Source organism: Stenella coeruleoalba, assembly GCF_951394435.1.
Source record: "Stenella coeruleoalba genome assembly, chromosome: 9".
NCBI lineage: Eukaryota > Metazoa > Chordata > Mammalia > Artiodactyla > Delphinidae > Stenella > Stenella coeruleoalba.
Window position 1 is genome coordinate 12,792,111 of NC_137155.1, and position 26,924 is coordinate 12,819,034.

At 36.9% G+C, this 26,924-nt stretch overlaps 1 protein-coding gene across 4 annotated transcripts in view; it reads right to left on the reverse strand.

The window, feature by feature from the left end:
* SUGCT (succinyl-CoA:glutarate-CoA transferase) overlaps positions 1 to 26,924 on the reverse strand; it is a gene marked incomplete at its 5' end in the record, with an annotated part of 694,779 nt that overhangs the window by 644,171 nt on the left and 23,684 nt on the right. For 3 of the 4 annotated variants that reach the window (XM_079931161.1, XM_079931162.1, XM_079931164.1), the window contains one exon: positions 25,413 to 25,533. The exons of the other annotated variant lie outside the window; for it this stretch is intronic. In XM_079931161.1, the coding sequence (XP_079787287.1) occupies positions 25,413 to 25,533 (121 nt within the window). The remainder of the gene's footprint in view (positions 1 to 25,412; positions 25,534 to 26,924) is intronic. 4 annotated transcript variants of the gene reach the window in all.

Here is a 26,924-nt window from a genome sequence, read left to right on the forward strand (position 1 = left end):
ACAGAAGCTTTAAATGACACAATAGGCCAGAGAGACTTAATTGATATTTATAGGACATTCCATCCAAAAACAGCAGATTACATTTTCTTCTCAAGTACGCACAGAACATCCCCAGGATAGATCACATCTTGGGTCACAAATCAAGCCTCAGTAAATTTAACAAAATTGAAATCATATCAAGCATCTTTTCTGACCACAACGCTATGAGATTAGTAATGCATTACAGGGAAAAAAAACGTAAAAAACACAAACACATGGAGGCTAAACAAGACGTTACTAAATAACCAAGAGATCACTGAAGAAATCAAGGAGGAAATCAAAAAATACCTAGAGACAAATAACAATGAAAACACGACAATTCAAAACCTATGGGATGCAGCAAAAGCAGTTCTAAGAAGGAAGTTTATAGCAATACAAGCCTACCTCAAGAAGCAAGAAAAATCTCAAGTAAACAATCTAACGTTACACCTAAAGGAACTAGAGAAAGAAAAAGCAAACAAATCCCGAAGTTAGCAGAAGGAAAGAAATCATAAAGATCAGAGCAGAAATAAATGAAATAGAAACAAAGGAAACAATAGCAAAGATCAATAAAACTAAAAGCTGGTTCTTTGAGAAGATAAACAAAATTGATTAGCCAGACTCATCAAAAAAAGAGGGAGAGGAATCAAATCAATGAAATTAGAAATGAAAAAGGAGAAGTTACAACAGACACTGCAGAAACACAGAGCATCTTAAGAGACTACTACAAGCAGCTCTATGCCAATAAAATGGACAACCTGGAAAAAACAGACAAATTCTTAGAAAGGTATAACCTTCCAAGACTGAACCAGGAAGAAATAGAAAATATGAACAGGCCAATCACAAGTAATGAAATTGAAACTGTGATTAAAAATCTTCCAACAAACAAAAGTCCAGGATCAGATGGCTTCACAGGTGAATTCTATCAAACATTTAGTGAAGAGCTAACACCCATCCTTCTCAAACTCTTCCAAAAAATTGCAGAGGAAGGAACACTCCCAAACTCATTCTATGAGGTCAACACCACCCTGATACCAAAACCAGACAAAGATACTACGAAAAAAGAAAATTACAGACCAATATCACTGATGAATATAGATGCAAAAATCCTCAACAAAATACTAGCAAACAGAATCCAACAACACATTAAAAGGATCATACACTATGATCAAGTGGGATTTATCCCAGGGATGCAAGGATTCTTCAATACATGCAAATCAATCAATGTGATACATCATATTAACAAATTGAAGAATAAAAACTATACGATCATCTCAATAAATACAGAAAAACCTTTGACAAAATTCAACACCCATTTATGATAAAACCTCTCCAGAAAGTGGGCATAGAGGGAACCTACCTCAACATAATAAAGGCCATATACGACAAACCCACAGCAAACATCATTCTCAATGGTGAAAAACTGAAAGCATTTCCTCTAAGTTCAGGAACAAGACAAGGTTGCCCACTCTCACCACTGTTATTCAACATAGTTTTGAAGTCCTAGCCACGGCAATCAGAGAATAAAAAGAAATAAAAGGAATACAAATTGGAAAAGAAGAAGTAAAACTGTCCCTGTTTGCAGATTACATGATACTATACATAGAGAATCCTAAAGATGCCACCAGAAAACTACTAGACCTAATCAGTGAATTTGGTAAAGTTGCAGGAAACAAAATTAATGCACAGAAATCTCTTGCATTCCTATACACTAATGATGAAAAATCTTAAAGAGAAATTAAGGAAACACTCCCATTTACCACTGCAACAAAAAGAATAAAATACCTAGGAATAAACCTACTTAGGGACACAAAAGACCTGTATGCAAAAAACTACAAGACACTGTTGAAAGAAATTAAAGATGATACAAACAGATGGAAAGATATACCATATTCTTGGATTGGAAGAATCAATATTGTGAAAATGACTATACTACCCAAAACAATCTACAGATTCAATGTAATTCCTATCAAATTACTGATGGCATTTTTTACAGAACTAGAACAAAAAATTTTTAAATTTGTATGGAGACACAAAAGACCCCAAATAGCCAAAGCAGTCTTGAGGGAAAAAAACGGAGCTGGAGGAATCAGCCTCCCTTACTTCAGACTATACTACAAAGCTACAGTAATCAAGACAATATGGTACTGGCACAAAAACAGAAATATAGATCAATGGAACAAGATAGAAAGCCCAGAGATAAACCCACACACCTATGGTCAACTGATTTATGACAAAGGAGGCATGGATATACAATGGAGAAAAGACAGTCTCTTCAATAAGTAGTGCTGGGAAAACTGGACAGCTACATGTAAAAAAGTGAAATTAGAACACTCCCTAACATCATACACAAAAATAAACTCAAAATGGATTAGAAACCAAAATGTAAGACTGGACACTATAAAACTCTTAGAGGAAAACATAGGAAGAACACTCTTTGACATAAATCACAGCAAGATCTTTTTTGATCCACCTCCTAGAGTAATGGAAATAAAAACAAAAATAAACAAATGGGACCTAATGAAACTTAGAAGCTTTTTCAAAGCAAAGTAAACTACAAACAAGACAAAAAGACAACCCTCAGAATGGGAGAAAATATTTGCAAACAAATCAACGGACAAAGGATTAATCTCCAAAGTATATAAACAGCTCATGCAGCTCAATATTAAAAAAACAAACAACCCAATCCAAAAATGGGCAGAAGACCTAAACAGACATTTCTCCAAAGAAGACATACAGATGGCCAAGAAGCACATGAAAAGCTGCTCAACACCACTAATTATTAGAGAAACGCAAATCAAAACTACAATGAGGTATCACCTCACACCAGTTAGAATGGGCATCATCAGAAAATCTACAAACAACAAATGCTGGAGAGGGTGTGGAGAAATGAGAACCCTCTTGCACTGTTGGTGGGAATGTAAATTGATACAGCCACTATGGAGAACAGTATGGAGGTTCCTTAAAAAACTAAAAATAGAATTACAATATGATCCAGCAATCCCACTACTGGGCATATACCCAGAGAAAACCAGAATTCAAAAAGACACATGCACCTCAATGTTCACTGCAGCACTATTTACAATAGCCAGGTCATGGAAGCAACCTAAATGCCCATCGACAGACGAATGGATAAAGAAGTTGTGGTACATATATACTATGGAATATTACTCAGCCATAAAAAGGAACGAAATTGGGTCATTTGTTGATACATGGATGGATCTAGAGACTGTAATACAGAGTGAAGTAAGTCAGAAAGAGAAAAACAAATATCGTATATTAACGCATATATGTGGAACCTGGAAAAATGGTACAGATGAACCGGTTTGCAGGGCAGAAATTGAGACACAGATGTAGAGAACAAACGTATGTACACAAAGGGGGGAAAGCCGCAGCGGGGTGGGGTGGTGGTGTGATGAATTGGGTGACTGGGATTGACATGTTTACACTGATGTGTATAAAATTGATGACTAATAAGAACCTGCTGTATAAAAAAAAGAAAAAATTTTTCCAATATATTTATGAATAATTATGAAATTATTCCAATTTATTTCCAATATATTTATTAAATATATTCCATTTATGAATGGAAAAATTTGTTTTTTCAATCCCTATTGTAGTATATGGTAAAGCATTAATTTTGTTTTAGTTTGTTTTAGTTGGGCTCTGTCTTCAAGGTCCCTTGTAAAATATTTTCTGTTAATTTCTTTACTTGAGTCCTTATGCCTCAGTTTTTGTTGAATAATAAATTATGTCATTGTAAAAAAAGAAAAAAATGACTATGGAAGAATGCACCAAATCTTATGTAGTTATCTCAGGGTGGTGCCACTGTATCTCATAATTATTTTTTTTATAGTCCTCTATTTTCAAGGACTTTTCCAAAATGAATGTTTATCACTCTTATAATTAACAAAAGAGCAATTTATGTTTTTAATTTTAAAATATATATATAATGTAAATATCTGGTTTATTCTATAATTAAAACTCCAATAAACGATAATTACAAATATATTTCCCAATATTAAATGAAGACTGCGTTTTTTGTTTACTAAGTGCATTGGAAATGTCAAGAGGAGATCTAACCATACTCATCTTTGGTATCTCCACTGATGGTGAAGACACTGACTCCAAAAAATCAAAACAAAAATTGTCCAGTTAGTGTATCTTCAATACGAAAATGTGGTTTTATTTCAATAAACTTATCTTCCTCGTCGTCTGAGCTAAGCTAACATTAAGATGACTTTACATTTTCTTTCAACAATCCAAACAATAGCAAAGGAAGATAATTCAAAACATTTTGTGTCAGGGAGAGTCAGCCCAGGTTCGAAACTTTTCTATGGTTAATCCAAAAATAAGTAATTTAGAACCTACCACGTTGGAATAAGAAAGTAAGGTGAGGATAGCATTATTCCATAGGAAATGGATAGTTCTACTTATTTGTGGAATTGTGCCAGAATAGCAAACTTCCCACATTATATGAGAAGCTATTGTATAAATAGTACTGTTGCGGCCCTAAATGGAATGGGCTTGATGAAGTGATTAAAGACTCAGATTTTGTCATCTCCACACGCAACTTAGATTAAGCAGTATGTTCCCCCATTATCACTCAGGGACTAGCAATTGGCCTGATGGTCTGATAGCCTGAAAGTACTTGGTTCATGACTTATCACAAAGACTTTGTGATAAGTCGTGAACCAATACTAAGTTTCCTCCTGATACAGTCAAGTTCCAAAGCCAGCTTTACACTTTTAGTTAATACTAACTTTGCACCAGATGTAAATAAATATCTGGAACACTCTGAAAATATCATTAGAGCCAGATGAAATATCAGGCAATATATCAAAAGTGGTTCTTCTAACTTCTGGGTTAACACGGCAGCAGACAGCCATGCCAGTATGCTTTCTCTCAACGTCCCATCAAAATACCTATGGAAAATACCTATGGAGAGATACAATAAAGATCCAAACTGGGGGAAAAAATAGGGGAAAAAAACCTTTAAAGGGAAGATAACATCACATACCATGTTTAGTGGAGAATTTCCACTAAAAGCATCCTTGGTGCAAAGGATTTAGGAGCACATTCCTGAATGATAAATCATATGTGTCCTATTCTAAACCAGAATCATACAGGCCACCTTCAAATGAGTAGAAAAAGATTTTTTTTTTCATATGCTCCTATTCAAAGAAAAACCTGCCAGAGATTTAGGGTAGACTTCCTTATCTTTATGAGGTCCTAATTAACTGATACTTTTTATAAAACACTGAACAAAAGATTTAGAATTTTAAGGGAAAAAACAGGGTCAAAGCGATTTTTTTTAACCAGTCCCTTTTAATTTCTACATTAAGATATTACTTTGCACTTGCTTTTTCAGCCCTTTGCTGATAAGAAGTTTTAAATTTTTTTATTTTTGTTTTATTGTGTCTGTTTGAACTTTGTTCTAGATATCGAAACATCAGAGTCACCCCCTACCATCAGCATACCTGGTGGAGAGAAGTTCATCCATGGAAAATCTCCACAGATACAGCCTGTTCACTACCTCTCAAAGAGACGAGGTGACCTGACTTTCATAATTGAGATGACTTATTATGGTAATATCCAACTACAACCTTTTTTTTCTCATTTGGAGCACTGGGAACCAGGCTACCTCTACTCTTTAATAGAAACATTACTACTACAAAGTAGTATACACACACAGTTCCCCAAAGAGTGAAATAAATAATTTTGCTGAGCATCTCTTGCTTTCATCCCCTTTTTCTTTTGAAGTTTGAAAGGTTGTTATTTATATGTCTTTTCTCCCCCACCCTGCCGCATTCATCTACACTCTACTGGATCTTTTTTTTAACTGAAGTATAGTTGACTTAATATTATATTAGTTACAGGTGTACAACATAGTGATTCAATATTTTAACAGATTAACACCATACAAAGTTATTATATTATATTCTATATTATAGATATACATTATTGTTATATTTTATAATCTATATTCCCTGTGCTGTATATAATATCCCTGTGACTTCTTTATTTTATAACTGGTAGTTTGTAGCTCTTGATCTTTCTTTTTTTCATTTTTTTTTTTGGCTGCATCAGGTCTTAGTTGCGGCACGCAGGATCTTTCGTTGCGGCATACAGGCTCTTCATTGCAGCACATGGACTTCTCTCTAGTTGTGGTGTTCCAGTTTTCTCTCTCTACTCATGGCGCACGGGCTCTAGAGCACGTGGGCTCTGTAATTTGTGGCACATGGGCTCTCTAGTTGAGGCACTCAAGCTCAGTAGTTGTGGCACGCGGGCTTAGTTGCCCCCTGGCATGTGGGATTTTAGTTCCCTGACCAGGGATCGAACCCAAGTCCCCTGCACTAGAAGATGGATTCTTTACCACTGGACCACCAGGGAAGTCCCTCTTAATCTTTCTTTTAAATTGGGTAAATTGTTCTCTTGGAATGGTACTCCCTAACCATGCGTGACCAACTCAAAGGGACACTAATGACAGTTTTTCAAGCCCATCTTTTTCCAGGATTATAACATGGCAAGCGGCCAAATATCTCTGCCCACAAATGTAAGATTTTCCAAGAATACACTGCCACTGTCGTTAATTCTAGAATCAATAAACTGCATGGAAAAATCAACAGACAGCTTTCCAGAACCAGAATTTGGGTCCTCCATCAGCCACATTCACTTTTCTGATTCTACAGCCATTCAGAGACTACAAATTCCAAGTACACAATACAGGAGAAACTGGATGAGGATTGGTAGATGTGCACAGCAGGCTGGGATGCTTTGATACCTATGGAAAAGCACTGTATGTAGGGGTGGAGACAAGAATAATTCCATAAGCAATTCATGCTGAAGTGGTTGGCAGGGGAGGGGGACACACTTCCTATGGTATCTGGGGCCCTAGTTTAATCTTTGTATCAGGAATTTAAAGCAAGAGACTAAAAACCTTGGTGCAGTAAACGTCTCCTAAATTCAGGTATGGATACTATAAACAATTTGCCATTCAATCTTATATTGAGAGAGAGGAAACACCAGCACCCAAGGGGACAGCCAGAGTAAAAAAGAACACTCCCCCAGGAACATCCTTACATATGGCCTGAACCTCCTGATTTCCCTGTAGTCCTTTTGTCCTTCTTACATAGACTACGAATAAATTACAACATTCTTAAGCAAATTTAGCCAGCCATGTCCCTTTATGCTTTCTTTTAAGCTATCTGTACATCTGTACCAAGACAAAATTTTTAATTTTTTTTTTGAACATGAAAATCCTTTTTAAAACACTTCTATTTCCCAAAACAAGTGAAGAAAGTAGAATGGGCTTTCCTGTGGATGGAAGCTGTAGGTAAATTTCATTTTTGATCCGTAATCTCTGTCCTTCTACAGGTAATTAAAGCCAGATATTTCCTAAAAGGTCTGGGCTGTGAGTTGCAGTCATCTACCTCCACTTACTAATGGAGAAATATCAGTTCTAAAATCCAGAACCCTTGATAGCATAGAACTTCTAAACCCTTAGCTATCTCTAAATATTATTTTCATTTGATAAGAAATAAATGACACACTAAACTCTTTGACTGGTCACTGTGGGCTGGTATCCTAAAAGTTCTGCATCATTGTGATTAAAAATATCAAATTATAACATGGCCCTGAAAAAGGAGACTTCATTAATTTTAATAGACCCTAAAATATCTGCTCATGCTAGAAACTTTGGGGATCTTTCTCAGTCCTTTACCTCATTCCCCACCTCATCAAGACCGATCAATTTTACCTCTGGATTATTAGATATAAATATTCCCTCCTCCCTATACAGTCTTTCTACTTTAACTAAGTCTCAGTTTAGACCCACAATGAAATGAAAAACCTTACCATAACCCTAACTCCCTGTTCCTGGTACTTACTTCTGAAACACAAAGAGGTACAGATCATAACCCTATTCAAAATTTCCCAATGAGTTTCCAGTCAGAGATAGTGAGCTCAGGCATTGCAATTCTCTCTCCCAATTCTGACAGAAATAACCAAATAAAAAATGGGGAAAACCTGCATCTGTGCCCTCCAAATGCCTAAAGTTTAGGAATTTCTACTAAATACAAATTCAAATAGAATTTGAGTTTGGACAAAGGTCTGGAAGTGTAGATGAGTAACTCACCTCGTTAAGCTTCACTTCCTCCCAGGAAAACAAACAATAGAGAGCATACAGTGGTAAAGGCAGGGCTGGGCGAGACTGCCAGGTTCGAAGTCAACTGCCTACTAGCAGAGCAATCCCGCACGAGCGACAAATTCTTTGTGCCTCAGCTCTCTCACTCAAAAATTATGAATGGTAACAGAAGTTACGTCATGTAGTTATTGAAAAGATTATATCAATTAACACGTGTAAAGTGATGAACAGTGCCTAACATTTAACGTGTTCAATAAACGCTATTATTATCCCACTACGACGTAGACTGTGATTCCAGTAACAAGCGCTTGAGAGAGCCACACTTAATGTAGGCATCAATAATGCCACATTGCTAACCTAGTGTTTGCTCTAATATAATTTTTATTTCATACAATATATAAACTTGCTTTATTAAGTTAATGGTACTATAAGATTTATAACAGGAAAACCCACAGTCACACTTCCCTACGTTCATCAAATCCTATCACCCAAATGACAACCACTTCCAACACTTTCAGCTATTTCTTCTAGTATATTTACCTTAATACTTTTAAATATTACTATTTCTTGAATGTCAACTTCACGCATTAGATATTAGCTTTCTATCATGGAAGATATGGATTTTGCTATCTTATCTCATTTCCCAGATATAAGTATTTATATTATTATGACTATGAAAATATTGTCCACTTCCAAGCCACATTATCTTTCTTTTCCTCACCATTTGGTGTGCTTAGTTTTCTACGTGCCTATCCCTAAACCCTCCCCCTACCTTTCCAATAGAATTGAATTTCCGATATGATGGCCAAACAGATCAGGTAATTTACTAGTTCCATTTTTTTTAATTGGAGACAACTTCCTGCAGTCCTGTGTCCTCTTGTCCAACCTGGATCAGCTGCTCTCTAGGCCTGCTGCACAACTGGTCAACCAGGGCTCTCCTTCCCCTCTCTCCTCTGTTGAATTCTTTGTTTCCTAGATCCCACATCATCGTTAATATTATTATTATTCCTCTATTTAGGTGGAAAACATCCTTCAGTAGCTTCCTGAGAAAGTATGCAAAAGAAGTAAAATTTCTGAATAAAACTTACATGGCTGAATTCTGGCTCAGATTACAAAGCAAAAATAACAGCACTTTAATACAACATATAATGAAGTAAGCAGAGAAAGCAGCATTGAGCCAGAGAATGTGAGAAACATCATCAGAACATGAGGAATTAACATATTTTGTTCACAGTCTCTGCCCTGAGAAATGGTTGCTTGAGAGCAGTTTCCTCTCATTTTAGAGTATCATGGTACACATGCTGGAGCTGAGGGTACGTGGAAGGTAAGTGTCTGGAGCATTATGGAGGGAGGAGACTAGAAGACTCAAGGTATGAGAATAATACTTCATGTTAAGGTTGCATCACTTCTGTAGATTCCATTTGCGCTCTTATTTAATCCTTACAATAACATTTTAGGGGGAGGCACCAGCATCACTGTCCCCATTTTACAGCCAGCTAACACAGGTTAAAAGAGATTAAATTACTTGACCAAAGCTACATAACCAACAATGACAGGACTGGGACTTCAACCCAGGTCCTCTGACCACCAAGCCTTTGCTTTCCATTATGTAATCTCATGAAAAATAGTTTATGACTAGGATATACCCAATATAAAACTTACATAACACAATCTGAAATATATTTAGTGACTTCATGTCCTTAATATCTATAGAATAACTTGCAGTTCTGAAAGAATTTTTATGAACTACATCTCAGACTCACTAGCAGCCTATGAAGTAAGCAGGACAAATTTATTCGCATTTTAGAGATAAGGACATTTAGGCTCAGATCAGTGTAATGATGCCTCCAAGGTCACGTGGCACTATAATACAAGTCTCATAAAACCTTGTTGAAAGCTTTCAATTATGTTGCATGATATTTTTTATAATTGATAAGCAATTAATATTGATACCATGATTACAAGATTTGCCTATATATAAATTACGCCAATTGTGTATTATTTTATATGAGATAATATATAATAAGTGCTTAGCACCATGTCTCATACATAGTAAACACTCAATAAATATTAGATATTATTTTATATAGCCAGGCCAAATGTAAAGTTTTTCATGATTCCATTTCTGCCTACTTCTGTAAGCCTTTTCATTGTAGAGAATTATTTTCATTCTTGGGAATGTGGGCACAGGACTCAGATTCCTGGCTTTTACATCATAATGTATTTTCTAACCTAAGTATCATACCTCAGGGCCTACACTCAAAAGGGAACAAATAAAGTACTTTTTTTTCTGTCCATTCTGTTGTGTCATCCTGCCTTCCAGCCATGAATACCAAGTGCCCTAAATCTGGGACCTGCAACTTTCTTCCATTAAGGGCCAGATAGAAAATATTTTTTAGACTTTTCAGGGTTTGGGGGTCTCTGTTGGCAACTACTGATCTCTGCTATTGCAATGCAAAAGCAACCATAGACAATATGTAAACAAATGGACGTGGCTGTGTTCCAATAAAACTTTATTTTTTTAAAAGAGACAGCTGGTCATATTTGGCCCACAGGCACTTCCAGCCCCCTGCTCTAGATAAGCGAGTCTGAGAGCTGCAAGGAATCCAATGAAATGTTGGGAGTGCAGAGGTGGAAGAGGTAGGGCCATGAGAGGGAAATGTATTTTAACATACTGCCTCTTCACACCTTGTCTCACAATCTGAGATTCCTCCTGTGCCTTGTCCCACTTTTGCCCCACTACCTATACCTGAGGAGTGTCTAGGCCACATTGTCCTTTGTTCAATGCTTTCCTAATTCGAATTTTATTGTTTTAGATAACTTTGTGACTCAAGATAGTCAAAATAATGGACCAAATAGCTTATGTCCAGTAATCCCCATGACTTTCAGGAGTAATAAGTAGTTCAAGTCCAAATGACAGATCAGATATGTAATGGTGGAGGGATTAGAGGGCATGTATCCCACTCAAAGAAGTAAAAGACCCACAGAAACACTGAAGACAACAACTGAGGACTTTGTTGTTCACAATTGATACTGTGTACCTTCAACTAGACACTGATAGGTAAAAGCTCTAAATGAGGGTATTTTTGTGGACATGTACATATTAGTGTAGTCACTGCCTCCATATGCTGAGTTAGAAACAGAACTGAAGGTATGTGGAAGGCAAGGGCCCAAGTTACTGTGGGAGAAATAGAATAAAGATTCAAAATACAAAGATGGTAACTGAACAAATAAGATTCTGGGTGTATCTAACTGAGGTGAGGGCATGTCCCACACTACCATCGTGGCTTTCCTCAGAGCTGCAAGAAACATGACTGAAGTTTCTGACTGGAGTAGGAGAAATGTGCCCTCCTAGAAATATTTGGGACTGTAAAATTTCATTTCTCAGATTGAAAGTTTTAAAATAACTATAATATTTTTATTTTGAAGTAAAATCAGCAATTCTCATAGAACTCTCATTATTATAACTATTCATCCTAATAGGCAATTCTTCTCTTCAGAAAGAATTCATTTAAATTCCCTTTCCTCAGTCCTTTGAGTATTTCCTAGACAATGTTAGGAATGCGAAATTATTTACAACAGAATGATAAATATAGGGTGAATAGCAATAAGAATCTAAAGATGTAAAATTAGCATATGGAGTAAGATTTTCACCAAAACAACAACAAAAAACCCTGGTATTTTCGTCAATATTTAGTATTAAGCAAATGACAACTATAAGCTAATCCCATCAGATTGAAAAGAAATAAAAGACAAAAAGAGCTTTTAATTTATACATACATGAATCAATTGATTATTAAACAAAGGAGTGTTTTATATATTCAATACCTAGTCATCAAATATTTGTATTTGTAGACCACTATTTAAAACATAGTACAAACAACATTTTCTTGTGGTTGTGACATAGTAATTAGAATTTCACAGTACACTTTGTAGTTTAGACTAGTCTTCTTTTCTTACTTTTTAAATTTTTTATTTTTTAACTTTAATTTTTTTAATCATGATAAAGTATACATAACACAAAATTTACCATTTTAACCATTTTTAAGTGTACAGTCCAGTGGTACTCACACTGTCACTACTATTCATCTCTAAAACTTTTCATCTTCCGAACTGACACTCTGCATCCGTTAAACAGTAACGCCCCATTTTTCTTTCCCCCAAGCCTCTAACAATCATCATTCTATCTTCTATCTCTACGAATCTGACTACTCTAGGTACCTCATAGAAGTAGAGTAATACGGTATTGGTCCTCTTGTGACTGGCTTATTTCACTTGGCATAACGTCTTCAAGGTTCATCCATGTTGCAGCCTGTGTCAGAATTCCCTTCCTTTTCAAGGCTAAATAATATCCCATTGTATGTATACCACATTTTATTTATCCATTTATCCACTGATGGACACTTGGGTTGCTTCCAACTTTTGACTATTTTTGAATAATGCTATTAGGAACATAATGCAAACATCTGTTCAAGTACTTTCTTTCAATTCTTTTGGATATATAATCAAAAGTGGAATTGCTGAATTATATGGTAATTCTATGTTTAATTTTTTGAAGAACCCCCTATGTGGCTCACCATTTCCCATTCCTACCAACAGTGCACAAGGGCTCCAATTTTTCCACATCCTCACCAACACTGTTAACTTTTGTTTTTTTGATAGTAGCTATCCCAGTGGATATGAAGTGGTATGTTACTGTGGTTTTGATTTGCATTTCCCTAATAATTAGTAATGTTGAGTATCTTTTCATGTGCTCATTGGCAATGTGTATATTCTCTCTGGAGAAATGTGTTCACATCCTTGACCCATTTTTTAATCAGACTGTTTGTTAGAGTGTCTTTCTTTTAACCAAATGTTTATCAAATTTTTTAAACTTTGGTATTTTTCACTTGATAACTTTTTGTGAATTTTATGTTCTTTACAAAACGGATTCACTTATTCCACAGTCTGATATTCTATCAACATCCCTTATCTTTCAGGGTGTACAACTGTTACTTACTCAACATACTTTGACCTTTGTGAAGCTACTATGGTTCAAATAAGGGCTGAAAGTTGTAGTACTACACTAATGCTGGCTTGGAAGGCCATCCAAAGAATGAAAAAATTCATTAGCATTCATGAAATAAATGCTATCTAAATTTTATCTAACATTCTTTTTTTTATCCTTTTAAGCATAACATTTCTTCCTATCTAGCATTGCTTCTTTAATTTGTGGATTTATATCCCAGACCTATTACCATAAGGGGAAACAATTTAGTTCTGATGACAGGATTTTTGGACTGTGGCTAAGTCTTGGCATGTTTATCTGGCATGATCTATGAAACATTTGATTTGTGAAGGTTTTGAAATAACTACTGCTTTGACATTAACTAACCTTGTCATCTTTTTCCCTTTTGTTGGCCCCAAGTGGTTCTTTGAACTGGGAACCAATATATCCATATATTAGAAATCAGAGACCAAAGGTGAAACCAACAGATTCTAGATTTACACCATATTTCTAGGCTCAGGTTATCTCTTTGATTTTAGAATTTTAAAGCATTGAGAAAACAACTCAAGTTCATTTTCAAGTCATGGGTTTCTCTTTTATCGATCAATAGTACGAGAGAAATGAAAGTGTCTGAGAACTGAAGAAGCTCAAACACATATTTATGTATAAAATTGTGTCATGAGATGGTGCTCACTGCATATCCCTAATTATACCCAGCAGAGTTCTTTTAAGAGCAGCAATTTTGTCTCTTTCAGCATAATGGGGAATCATTTTATCCATGTTCCAGTCCAGTAAATTTTCTTAATCCCACAGTTTCATAAAAACTTCCCAAGGAAAATTAACTTAATGTTCCTTATACCCAGTAACAATTCAGTATCAGCTTTAAAGTGGGATTTGCTATTGGGAAAAAATATTTATTTAGAAATTATGTATATGGAAATGACTGACCTTTTCATTTGTGTCTAAATAATTTAAAATGTATACAAAACTAATCAAAACACTTTTAGTTTACTAAATATTATCTTTTCGTACTTAAAAATTTCGAACACAGATATCTCAGGTTTACTCTACTTAATGTTATTCTTTACTACCTGAAAAACGTATTTCTTCAACAAACTTTGAGTTAAAGAATGTTCAAACAGGACTCTCTTGCCTCAGTTTCAGCTAAGGCTTCAAACCCAAAAAGAATGCCATAAGTGCCAGAACACCAATGCAGGTCATGCTAACAGACTATGAAACCAGTTTTACTGCTCTTAGCTTACCATCCATTTCAGGGTATGTGAGAAAAGGTGGAAAGATAAACGAGACCTTTAGCATGAATTTCCTTACAAAGAGTTGTTAGCCTTACAGATGGCTAGCAGGCACATGAAAAGATGCTCAACATCACTAATTATTAGAGAAATGAAAATAAAAACTACAATGAGGTACCACGTCACACCAGTCAGAATGTCCATTATTAAAAGTCTACAAGTAACAAATTCTGGAGAGGGTGTGAAAAAAAGGGAACCCTCCTACACTGTTGGTGGGAATGTAAATTGGTGCAGCCACTATGGAAAACAGTATAGAGGTTCCTCAAAAAACTAACAATAGAGATGCCATATGATCCAGCAATCCCACTCCTGGGCATATATGTGGACAAAACTATAATTCAAAAAGTTACATACACCCCTATGTTCACAGCAGCACTATTCACAATGGCCAAGACATGGAAACAAGCTTTATCCAGATGAATGGATAAAGAAGATGTGGTACATATATACACTAGAATACTACTCGGCCATAAAAAAAGAATAAAATAATGCCACTGGGAGGTACATGGATGGACCTAAAGATTATCATACTAAATGAAGTAAATCAGAAAGAGAAAGACAAATACTGTATGATATCACTTGCATGCGGAATCTAAAATATGACACAAAAAGGATCATGCTGTGACTTATGTCAAAGAGTGTTCTGCCTATGTTTTCCTCTAAGAGTTTGATAGTTTCTGGCTTTACATTTAGGTCTTTAATCCATTTTGAGTTTATTTTTCTGTACGGTGTTAGGGAGTGTTCTAACTTCATTCTTTTACATGTGGCTGTCCAGTTTTCCCAGCACCACTTATTGAAGAGACTGTCTTTTCTCCACTGTATATTCTTGCCTCCTTTATCAAAGTTAAGGTGACCATATGTGCATGGGTTTATGCCAACAAACACATGAAAGAATGCTCAACATCATTAATCATTAGAGAAATGCAAATCAAAACTACAGTGAGATATCATCTCACACTGGTCAGAATGGCCATCATCAAAATATCTACAAACAATAAATGCTGGAGAGGGTGGGGAGAAAAGGGAACCCTCTTGCACTGTTGGTGGGAACGTAAATTGATAAAGCCACTATGGAGAACAGTATGGAGGTTCCTTAAAAAACTAAAAATAGAACTACCATACGACCCAGAAATCCCACTACTGGGCATATACCCGGAGAAAACCATAATTCAAAAAGAGTCATGTACCAAAATGTTCATTGCAGCTCTATTTACAATAGCCAGGACATGGAAGCAACCTAAGTGTCCATCAACAGATGAATGGATAAAGAAGATGTGGCACATATATACAATGGAATATTACTCAGCCATAAAAAGAAACGAAATTGAGTTATTTGTAGTGAGGTGGATGGTCCTAGAGTCTGTCATACAGAGTGAAGTCAGTCAGAAAGAGAAAAACAAATACCATGTGCTAACACATATATATGGAATCTAAAAAAAAAAAAAAAAAAAAAATGGTCATGAATAACCTAGGGGTAAGACAGGAATAAAGACACAGACCTACTAGAGAACGGACTTGAGGATATGGGGAGGGGAAGGGTAAGCTGGGACAAAGTGAGGGAGTGGCATGGACATATATACACTACCAAATGTAAAATAGATAGCTAGTGGGAAGCAGCCGCATAGCACAGGGAGATCAGCTCTGTGCTTCGTGAGGACCTAGAGGGATGGGATAGGGAGGGTGGGAGGGAGGGAGACGCAAGAGGGAAGAGATATGGGACATATGTATAGGTATAACTGATACACTTTGTTATAAAGCAGAAACTAACACACCATTGTAAAGCAATTGTACTCCAATAAATATGTTTAAAAAAAAGAGTTATACAGCAGAAACTAACACAATATTGTAAAGCAATTATACTCCAATAAGAATATTAAAAAAGAAGAAATAAAATAAATAAATAAATAAAAAATATGACACAAATGAACTTTCCTACGAAACAGAAACAGACTCACAGACATAGAGAACAGACTTGTGGTTGTCAAGAGGGAGGGGGTGGGGGAGGAAAGGATTGGGAGTTTGGGGTTAGCAGATGTAAAATATTATATAGAGAATGGATAAACAACAAGGTCCTACTGTAATAGCACAGGGAACTATATTCAATATCTTGTGATAAACCGTAACGAAAAAGAATATGAAAAAGAATGTATATATATGTATAACTGAATCACTTTGCTGCTCAGCAGAAATTAACCCAACATTGTAAGACAACTATGCTTCAATAAAATAAATTTTAAAAAATAAAAGAAAGAGTTGTCAGCATGCTGTGCATTTCACCCTGCCATAGGGTAGAGGCAGGCTGCTTCCTCTTTACTTCAAGCCACATGAGGGACACTTCAAAAAAAGCATCTGAGGTCTGGGCCTATAGTTTAGGAATATGAAAGTACATAATGACTGGACACGTGCCTAAAAAAGTACCAAAAGCAAGAGACTATGGTTACATCAGTGAAAGGCAGCAGAACTAAAAGATTTGGGAGTAAACTTCACTCCCAATGCTGAGGAAGAGCAAGGACGAGTTTTCCCCATGGGCTAAGTGGGCCAACAGGAGAGCAGAACTAGTTCATCACAAAAAGAATTCTATTAACATACACACACTACTGTATATAAAATAGATCATCAGCAAGGACCTACTGTAGAGCACAGGGAACTCTACTCAATATCTTGTACTAATAATGGAATGTTCCTATAACAGAAAAGACTGTGAAAAAGAATACATATATATATACACACACACACACACACACACACACACACACAACTGAATCACTTTGCTGTACACCTTACACTAACACAACATGGTAAATCAACTATACTGCAATTAAAAAATTACAAAAATTAAAAAAGGAATTCTATCCATGAGGGCTGCCTATAGGACAAAGTGACCTTGACCTGAACAGGTGGCCTCTGTATACATAAGACTGCACAAAGCCAAGGATTAAAGAGGGAGAACTACAGTCTGAAGTCTCTGAAGAGCCTACAAAGCTCCCCATAGGACAATTTGCCACCAACTGAGCTTCAGCCACACAGTAGGCTGCAATGCAGTGCCCAACTACCCCCATCAAGCAGAAGCTCTTTTATACCCATTAACTCACTCTCTTCCCTATGAGGGCCTAACTCTGAAAGAATCACAAAGAGAAGCTAGCAACAGGGAAGAGATGGATCATGGAGGAATGAAGAAACTGACTATCCTCTTCCAACACACACACACACACACACACACGCACACACACACACTGTTCAAGTTTCCAGGAAGTCAGGACAAGTTGGAGAAAGGGAAAAGTCATAAATTGTACAAGAGTCTGAAGTTTTCTTTTTAGATTGGACTGGAATTTGTAATACTTGAAATAAAATAATCGGAAAAGAAGTCTGTAGGACTTTCCTGGGATTTCACCAGTGAGCAAGGAAAATGAGTCAGGAGTGCAGGTTTGCAGAGGTAGGGTGGGAAAGAGTAAAGTTTCTGCTTACACTCCACTGAGTCCAACTTGTATAACACATCTGTTATATGTGTAAGGGTAAAAAGAAGTGTTTAAAGATAAAAAGATTATGCCCTTGGGGGATAAAATGAAGGCATAAAGTCACTTTCTGGAGTCCATCCATGTCTACAGACAAAATACAATCTCAGTCCTTAGTTTTATGGGCTGTGCTTTGAAATCTTGTATTTATGTGCTAAGTTTCTCTTCTCCTGCAGAGACGGTGTCATTGATTAAACTATGAGTTTGGTACAAAATGGTAAATATGTTAAACCACACTTTTGCTAGGGATCACGGACTATAAAGTTGGACAGATGACCACAACACTCTAAAATTCTGGGCAAAAAAATGTTCTGTTAGAAGGGGAGACAACAGAGACATCTATAATTTAGACCAGTAGTTTCCAGTTATTTTGACTGTGAGGATCTCTTTTAATGTCGTGTCTGTAACCGATTGTTTATTCAATCTAGAAATGATGCTTAATGAACTAAACTGGACTATTATTTTTAGAGGTTAAAAAAACTTGCACATCGTTATTCCATTTGACTTAGTTCTGATTCTTTTCTCTTTCTTCCTTCATCCCTCCCTTCCTTCCTTCCTCACTCCCTCTCTCCCTCCCTTCTTTCCTTCCTTCCTTCTTTCCTTCTTCCCTCCTTCCCTCCCTTTCTTTCTTGTTTTTCTCCCCTTCAAAATTTTTATGGGTTTAGAGTGCAGGCAGACTTCTAATTATTCTTTTTTAAAAGACATGGTTATGTGGTGAATATGTATAAAATGATGAAAATATACATATACACAGACTAACTCACTCCATAAGAATCCAAGTGCAGCAGTGTTTTGTTTTGTATTATCGTTGCCATGATATAGTGTTGGATGCAGTTGCTAGATGATCTGCCATATCCATCTGGGCTCATCACTCTCTGTTATTGACTCTGAAACACCATGGGAGCCTTTAGTAATCTAAAGAAATTTTATCTTAATAGCTACTCTCTCAAACATGAACCTTATGTCAAGACCAATGTTTATAATGAAATTCTTCAATGAGACAATCAGTATTCGACTCCCACCTCTTTCAAAGATCATTTTTGATATAATTTGAATCATATCCCTCTACTGCTCAAACCCCTTTCAGCACACCATGGCACTCGCACACCTCTATGCAGTGTCTTCTCAAGCATGCTGTTCCCAGTTATTGGTATCCTAGGCACACTGGCTTTCTCTTAGGCCTTTAAAGATAGCTAGATCTTTCCTACCTCTGCACGTGGTGTTCTCTCTGCCTGAATCGCTCCTCCCCTTGCTCTTTGCATGGCTGGCTCCTTCTCATACTTTAAGTCTATGAAATGTTACCTCCCCAGAAAGGACTTCCTTGACCATCCCATTTACTTATGCATCCCCTGCTCTACTAATCTCTACCGCAGTACCCTGTTTGATTCTTTCATGACAGCACAATTTGTTAGTACATGCCATACTCTCTTCTTAACCTGTTTATGAAGTCTCTCACACTAGGCTGTAAGCTCCTTAAAGGCAGGAATCATGTCTGCATTGTTCACTCTGTACACTCCACAAAGCCAGGAATCTACAGAAGCTCAAGAAACATGTACTGGAGTGGTGGGGGTGAGGGGCAGACAAAGGAAAGGAATGAGAAAGGAAGGGATAATTTGGGCATTTCTGAATCATTTGCTGCTGTTATTTCAAGCATAAAAGGGTATTCAGAATGGGGCTTCCCTGGTGGATGCAGGGGACACGGGTTTGAGCTCTGGTCCAGGAAGATCCCACATGCCGCGGAGCAACTAAGCCCGTGCGCCACAACTACTGAGCCTGCACTCTAGAGCCTGCGAGCCACAACTACTGAGCCCACGAGCCACAACTACTGAAGCCTGCGCGCTAGAGCCTGCGAGCCACAACTACTGAGCCCGTGTGCCACAACTACTGAGCCCACACTCCGCAACGAGAAGCCACTACAGTGAGAAGCCCACGCACCACAACAAAGAGTAGACCCCTCTCGCCGCAACTAGAGAAAGCCCATGTGCAGCAACAAAGACCCAACACAGCCAAAAATAAATAAATAAATAAGGGTATACAGAATAACATAACAAATACTCATGCATCTGCCAGTTGGCTATTCGGCAAATATAGCTGAAGTCCTGTGTGTATCCCTGTCCCCCTTCCCTCCCTCCCCATGCTCCAGGGGTAATCATTCTCTTGAGTTTAGTATTTTTCATTACTATGAATATTTTTATATTTTAATCACATATGAGTAAACTACCAAAAAATATATATTTTATACAATTTTAATTCTGTATGAATAATATCATTCTGTATATCATCTTTTGTAACTTGTTCTCAAAAATTAAAAAACTGCTTTGCAAACTACTTTCCTTAAAAAAAAGACGAGAAAGTTTATTTAAAGGGTAAACACAATGTTCCTACCACAAAATTAGTTTAGTCAATAACATAATGTAATGTTTATCCTTTTAGAAAGAAAAAGTAATGAAGTTAACATGAAGAAAAAAAGTAACTTCTTTAAAATGTGGTAGCATTCTTATTGCTAAGTGTATATAATTAGTAACATGCACAGAAGACATGAAGGAAAGAAGATAAAAGTTTAAATTAAATTGCTAAGGAAAATATCATTGTACTTCTAAAAGTAGAGAAAGGTAGAGAATGGTCACCTTGAAAAGAATATACTTTGAAAAAATATAGATATGTCCCTTCAGAGATTCTCTCCACCCAGTGGTACACAGGAAACACTACAGTTTTCTCAAAAAGGAATTTGTAGTGAATTCTATTGATAGCTTTTTAAACACTGCCCCCTAACGTTCACACTCAGCTTCTTCTGAAATGACAAGAGGACCGTGCTAATAAAAATAATCAGGTCCTTCCTCCCTTTGTGATCAGTGTAGCAGTTTTGTCCTGTAGACCAGATTTCACAGACTGAGGCAGTCTCAGCCACACAATGGTCAGAATGCATTAAACTCCCAACCACTCCAAGGTTACTCTCATCAGCAGTAAGGGCAACATGTGAGTGAGAACAGACTATTTGGGCTTGGAAAGCACTGACAAGACATCAATACCACTGGGAAACATCAGGAAAGTCTAGGACCCCAATAATAACATGTGCAACTTTAGACTGATCTAATCAGTCTTATTAAAAAAAACAAACATTGATTACCAAGAATATCAAACTTCTAAAAAAGGAGAGATGGCCCTGCTTTAGATACACACAAACTCATGACTCACAAATGACGGCTGCTTCCAAAAGAATCTGTTGAAATTTAGACTCCCTGATGAGCAACTCTGTTCATGACTCCCACCGCTGCCAATATGATCCACAACAAATGAAAGAGAATAACAAAAATATATATTCTCAAGGAGACCTGTTCAGTGTCTTGTAATCACAAAGTCCATGTCATCACTTAACAATGATACATGTCTAAACAGAGAAAGTGTAGAAGCACTTAATACCAAGTCAAGAAGCCTGAGTTTTAAACCCATTTGCCGTTAAATAGCTGTGTGACCTTAGGTCCCTCAGCTGTTCTGGGTCTGTCTCCTTATCAGTCATAAAGAAGAGAGAGCTGTGTGAACGTTTTTCTAACGATTGTCAGGAGGTGGAGATACACAGGATTACAGAATAAAGAGGGCTGCTTTTTCAGACTACATACGCCTCTCCCCATCACCCCTTCATGCCCCATCGCTATTACCAAAAAGCATATGATACTCCCATTTTCCCCTTAGCTGAGAACTATAATCTATCTCTAAGGGCCTTTGCCACACTAAAATGTTAATACAGGATCTGAGAACTGGAAGAAAACTTAAAAGAGATTCTCCAGTCACAAGACAAGGCCCAGAAGAACTTTTAATTCTAACTGTAGTTAGATACAGATGTGAAACTTTGAGGAAGTGTGAGGCTTCCCAAGTGGATTAGCATTTCATTTAGCTGGGTGATGTGATGAAATACATTATTATTCCCAATCTTCACCCTTCCCGGATCCCATGCCCTTTTCAATGAGACTTTGTAGTTCCTGCCACTAGAGTATTATATTTAATCACCTCTTGGTATTAGGCTTGGCCATATGACTTGCCTTGACCAAATGAATACTAGCAGATATGATGTGAGCAGAGAGAGGCTTTAAACGTGCTTGTGAGATTAAGTTTGTTCTCTTGTGCTCTTGCCTTTCACTATGAGGAGAACACGTACTTGGTAGCCACTGGTCCAAGGAGTGTAAGACACGTGCAGAACAGACCTGCAACTTGGAGCCAAACCTAACGAGTCTAGATCAGCTGCATCCCAGCCAATCCACATTTATGACAATGAGAAATAAATACTTACTGTCATGTAAGATTTTGCATTTGTTAGTTATGCAGAATTCTTATGGTTATAGGGTAATTCAGAAGATAATAGTTCACCTATTTTAATATTTTAAACCTCAGCATTTCCATTAGATTGTGAGATTCTAAGGAAAAATCTCTCCCTCTCTCACACACATATAAGTATTTGATACACAGACACAAAAACAAAAGTGTGATTACAGATCTATATAATAGTACATCTGAAAAAGAGTCAGATCTAGTGGCAAAGATCTACTATGTCCAGAACCTATCTCTTGTGCTGTTCAGTAGAGAAGTTAATGATCACTGGGCTCTTTGATCTAAATCTAAAATAATAACAATTGTCCAAATATTGCAATTATAGCTTATTTTATATGAAAATACCACCACAAAGACAATTACACCACGAAAAGCACTACTTATACTAAAGAAATGTGTCGCAGTCAAAGTATTATAATATCTCAATTAACCTGAATGCAAAGAAATAGGAGTATTTTGGTTCTTATAATTTTACAAATAACAAAGATTTTTAAGATAACATTTTTGTGGCTTTTATAGTAAAACAAGATTTTCAGATACCTATTTTAAGATAAATTTACTGAAATATAAGGAGTAAAGTTTTTGTTTGGTTCCCTTTTAAAATATTTTTTAAATGTACTAGTTCCCTTACTGCCTTAGGAAAAAACCTAATGCATAGGGACCTAGTAACAATAAGTGAATATTTACTTCATGGTACGGACTCCTTTGGTACCTTAAAGCAATGATCATTACATTAGTGCTATGGACGGACTACATAAGAAATAACAGATTAGGCCAACTATGCCCTAACCCCAGGCTATCCTCTGAAAGTTTCTTTGGAAAATGTAAACATAACGTTTACCACTTACACTTATCTCTGAAAAGTAGAATGCAAAAAAAAAAAAAAAAAAAAAAAGGCAGCTATTAAAAATTCTTTAGCCAAGTTCTGATTATTCATTCATTGAGGTAAGAAACTCCCTACCATGTGTTCTATACTGTGTGCTGAACAAGAGCCTGAAAGATAGTGAGGGAGACAGACAAGTAAAGAGTAAAATATGGTAGACAACAGCCAACCCAGTCTTCAGGGATCGAGAGAAAAAGTCTGCGCAGAAGCAATGACATCCAAGGCGAGATCTAAAGGACAAAGACAGAGTTACCGGGTATGGCAGGGGATTAGTGTTCCAAGCAATGGGAACATCGTGTGTAAAGGCTCTGCCGTGAGAGCGAGTGTGGTGCATTTAGGAGATGCGAGTAATTCAGGTCCATACGTGCTTTATGCTTTATGCTTTTCTGCTTCAACTGTCTATGAAAATAAACCCTTTCCTCACTTCGCCTCCGGGTTCTCCTCCCACCTCACTGACGATTCCTTCACGACTTCCTTCACTGTGTCATCATTGTCTCCTAAACATCTACTCATGGGAGTGCATCAGGCTCAGCCACTCAGACTCTCCTTTTTCTATCTAAACTCACTCTGTAAAAGATCAAATACAGCCTTCAAATACCATGTATTTGCTCATAACTATAAAATTTTACATCTCCTGACTCTTAGATCCAAGCCCTTACTCTACATTTCAAGCTAGACTTGGACTTGACATTCCAAGTCCAAACGTGATGTTCTCCCTCCCAAAGCTTCTTTCCACAGTGCTACTCGACTCTGTAAACAACAATTCTTCTAATCGCTCAGGCCAAAACCCTAGAGTCATCCTTAACTCTAGTCTTTCTCTGATACCCACATCTCATCCATCTGCAAACCTTACCCCCTTTTCTCGAAAACATTCAGAATTCTATCACTCTTTAACGACCTCGACCACTGCTACTCTAATTCAAGCCCCCATCATCTGTAGCCTGGACTATGTCAATAGCTTCGTAATTGTTCTCCCACTACCCTTGTCCTCGACAGTCTATTCTTAACACAGTAGCTAGAGTGATCCTTTTAAAAATGTCAGGTCGCATCATTCCTCTGCTTAAAACTCTCCATTAGCTTATAACCTTACTCGAAGTAAAAGCCTAATTCCTTAAGAGCAGCCCACAAGCCTTTACTAACCATCATCTTACTAACCATTATCTCCCTGATTTTCTTCCTACTACATTCCCCCTAACTCACTCTGTTTCAGTCATCCTTGCTGGTCCTCAAACAGGCCCAACACAGTCTTGCCCTAGGTCCTTTGCACTTGCTGTTCCCCTTGCCCGAAACCCTCATTGCCAATAATGATACGATTCACTCCTTTACTTCATTCAGGTCTCGGCTTAAATGTCCCCTTTATCAATGAAGACTTGTCTCACCTCCCATTATAAAATGGACCCTCCTAACCTCATCCCCCTTGCCCTGTTTAGTTTTTCTCTTTTGACCTTATCACTACTGCACTCAAATACAAAACACAAAAGAATGTGTTTACTTATTTACTATCTATCTCCCCAACCTAGAATGTAAATCTGCTGAAGAGCATATATATGTGTTATTCATTGCTGTATCTCAGAAGCTTAGAATACTGCCTGGCAGATCACAGGTCTGCAGTAAATATTTGGTGGATGAATTAATAAAATCTGAAAATCTTATAAATTATTCTGACAAAAGCTATTAATGTAACTTTCTATTTTAAGAATAACTTTTTAATACTGTATTCCTAATTAATAGCTAAGTGCTTATAAACTATGTAAAGATAACTAATACAATCACTTTTTTCCCTTTAGCCTAAAGACATACTTATACACACACAAACACACACACAGAGTTCACCATCAAGGGCTGAACAATCTAAAAGACTTCATAGCACTCTTTTCCTTCAGTTGGCTTTAGCACTTTTGAATATATTGAAGCAGTATGTTGAGATCCTATGTTATCTTAAAGCCAATTAATATCTCACCTGTAATTCTACATATAGTTAATAATAGTACCTTGTCAGTATTTGAGAAATATCAGTAGAAAAACTGGCAAAACTACAGGCAGACAATTCACAGAAGAAATATGAAAAATGTTCATTTAGGTTAATGTTCTTTAGTGATTAATTTTCAACAACCTAAAATGGCTCGGCAGGGAGGGAGAGCAGAAGCACCTCAAGCGCGAGGTTTCTTATATACAGAAAGAGACACAGAAACTGGAAAACCTCGCCACTGACGAGGGTGTGGTGCTGAGATACCTGTGATGGAACAGTAGACCATGTGAGGCGCTACCACGTCTATATCTTCATAGCCCAGCCCCATTGCAGACAATTTGCCAGGGACATAGTTTTCCACAAATACATCACAAACAGCTGCAAGCTGAAAGAAGAGGTGAAGATGAGTCAGACTTCTTAAGGGACTTCCCAGCTTTCAACAAATCCCCACATGATAGAATTCTAATTTCAGTAAACACAATTGATCCTCGCTTTGTAAAAGCCCAGAAAAATCACAGGAAAAGTAGAATTACAAAGTATTCTTAGATAAACACGAAGGCTCTGGTCAACTACCTGAGGTATTACTGCCAGTAAAACAATGGGTATTAAAATTTTCAGTTATTACCATGGTATTAAGTGGATTCTGCTTACATTAAATGTAAGAAATTATCTAGGCTATATGGTCTATCTAAATATATTCTCAGAAGTTTAGGTAAAAAAATTAGAATATAAGAACATAAAATATACAAAAAATATCTTTTAACCCCTTTAAAATAAAACTAAATACAATGTCTTTACTACTCCATCCTTATTATGTAATATTCCTCATTACAACATGTACATATAGGCGCTTAATACATGTAAACATGATTCTGAATTGCTTTCACACTTTCCAGATGCTTTCTTTCCAAAGAGTTTTAAATGTATTTAATGAACCATTTAAAAAAAAAAAAAACTGCTAAACTATAACCCAGTAAATCAGTAACTGTCAGAAACAAAACCCCAACTCTGATTCCCAGATCACTGCAACAAGCCATCGTAAACCTTAATCTTAAAATTCTTTTCAAAATTTCAATTGTGACTACATATCTTTTTTTTTTTGCGGTACGTGGGCCTCTCACTGTTGTGGACTCTCCCGTTGTGGAGCACAGGCTCCAGACGCACAGGCTCAGCAGCCATGGCTCACGGGCCTAGCGGCTCCGCGGCATGTGGAGTCTTCCGGGACCGGGGCACAAACCCGTGTCCCCTGCATCAGCAGGCGGACTCTCAACCACTTGCGCCACCAGGGAAGCCCAATTCAATAATTTTTTAATTGCCATGTTGACATAGATATACTCTCACACATCAAACTAATGTAATAGAATAAGACTCTGGACCAGGGGTGGGCAAACTTTTTTCATAAAATGTCAAAAAGTAAATATTTTAGCCTTTTTAGGCCACATACATTCCCTGTCACATGTTCTTTATTTTTCTTTAACAATCTTTAAAACTGTAAAATTTACCATGGGCTATGCAAAAACAAACTTGATTTGGCCCACACAGTCTGCCAACCTCTGCTCTAGATGGAAAATAACTGAATTTACATAAACTTTAGAAGGAAACGTCAATAAATTGAATGCCTGTTTGTTATTGTGTCACCAAATTTGGAGTGTGTTTGACTTAACAAAATTGAGGGGGAGGAGATCTTAGGAGGCATCTCAGGGAAATAAGCTGTTATCCTCCAGAGCTCCTGAAACAGGTAACAGGGGCCCAGGTGACCACCTGTCAGAAGAGGAA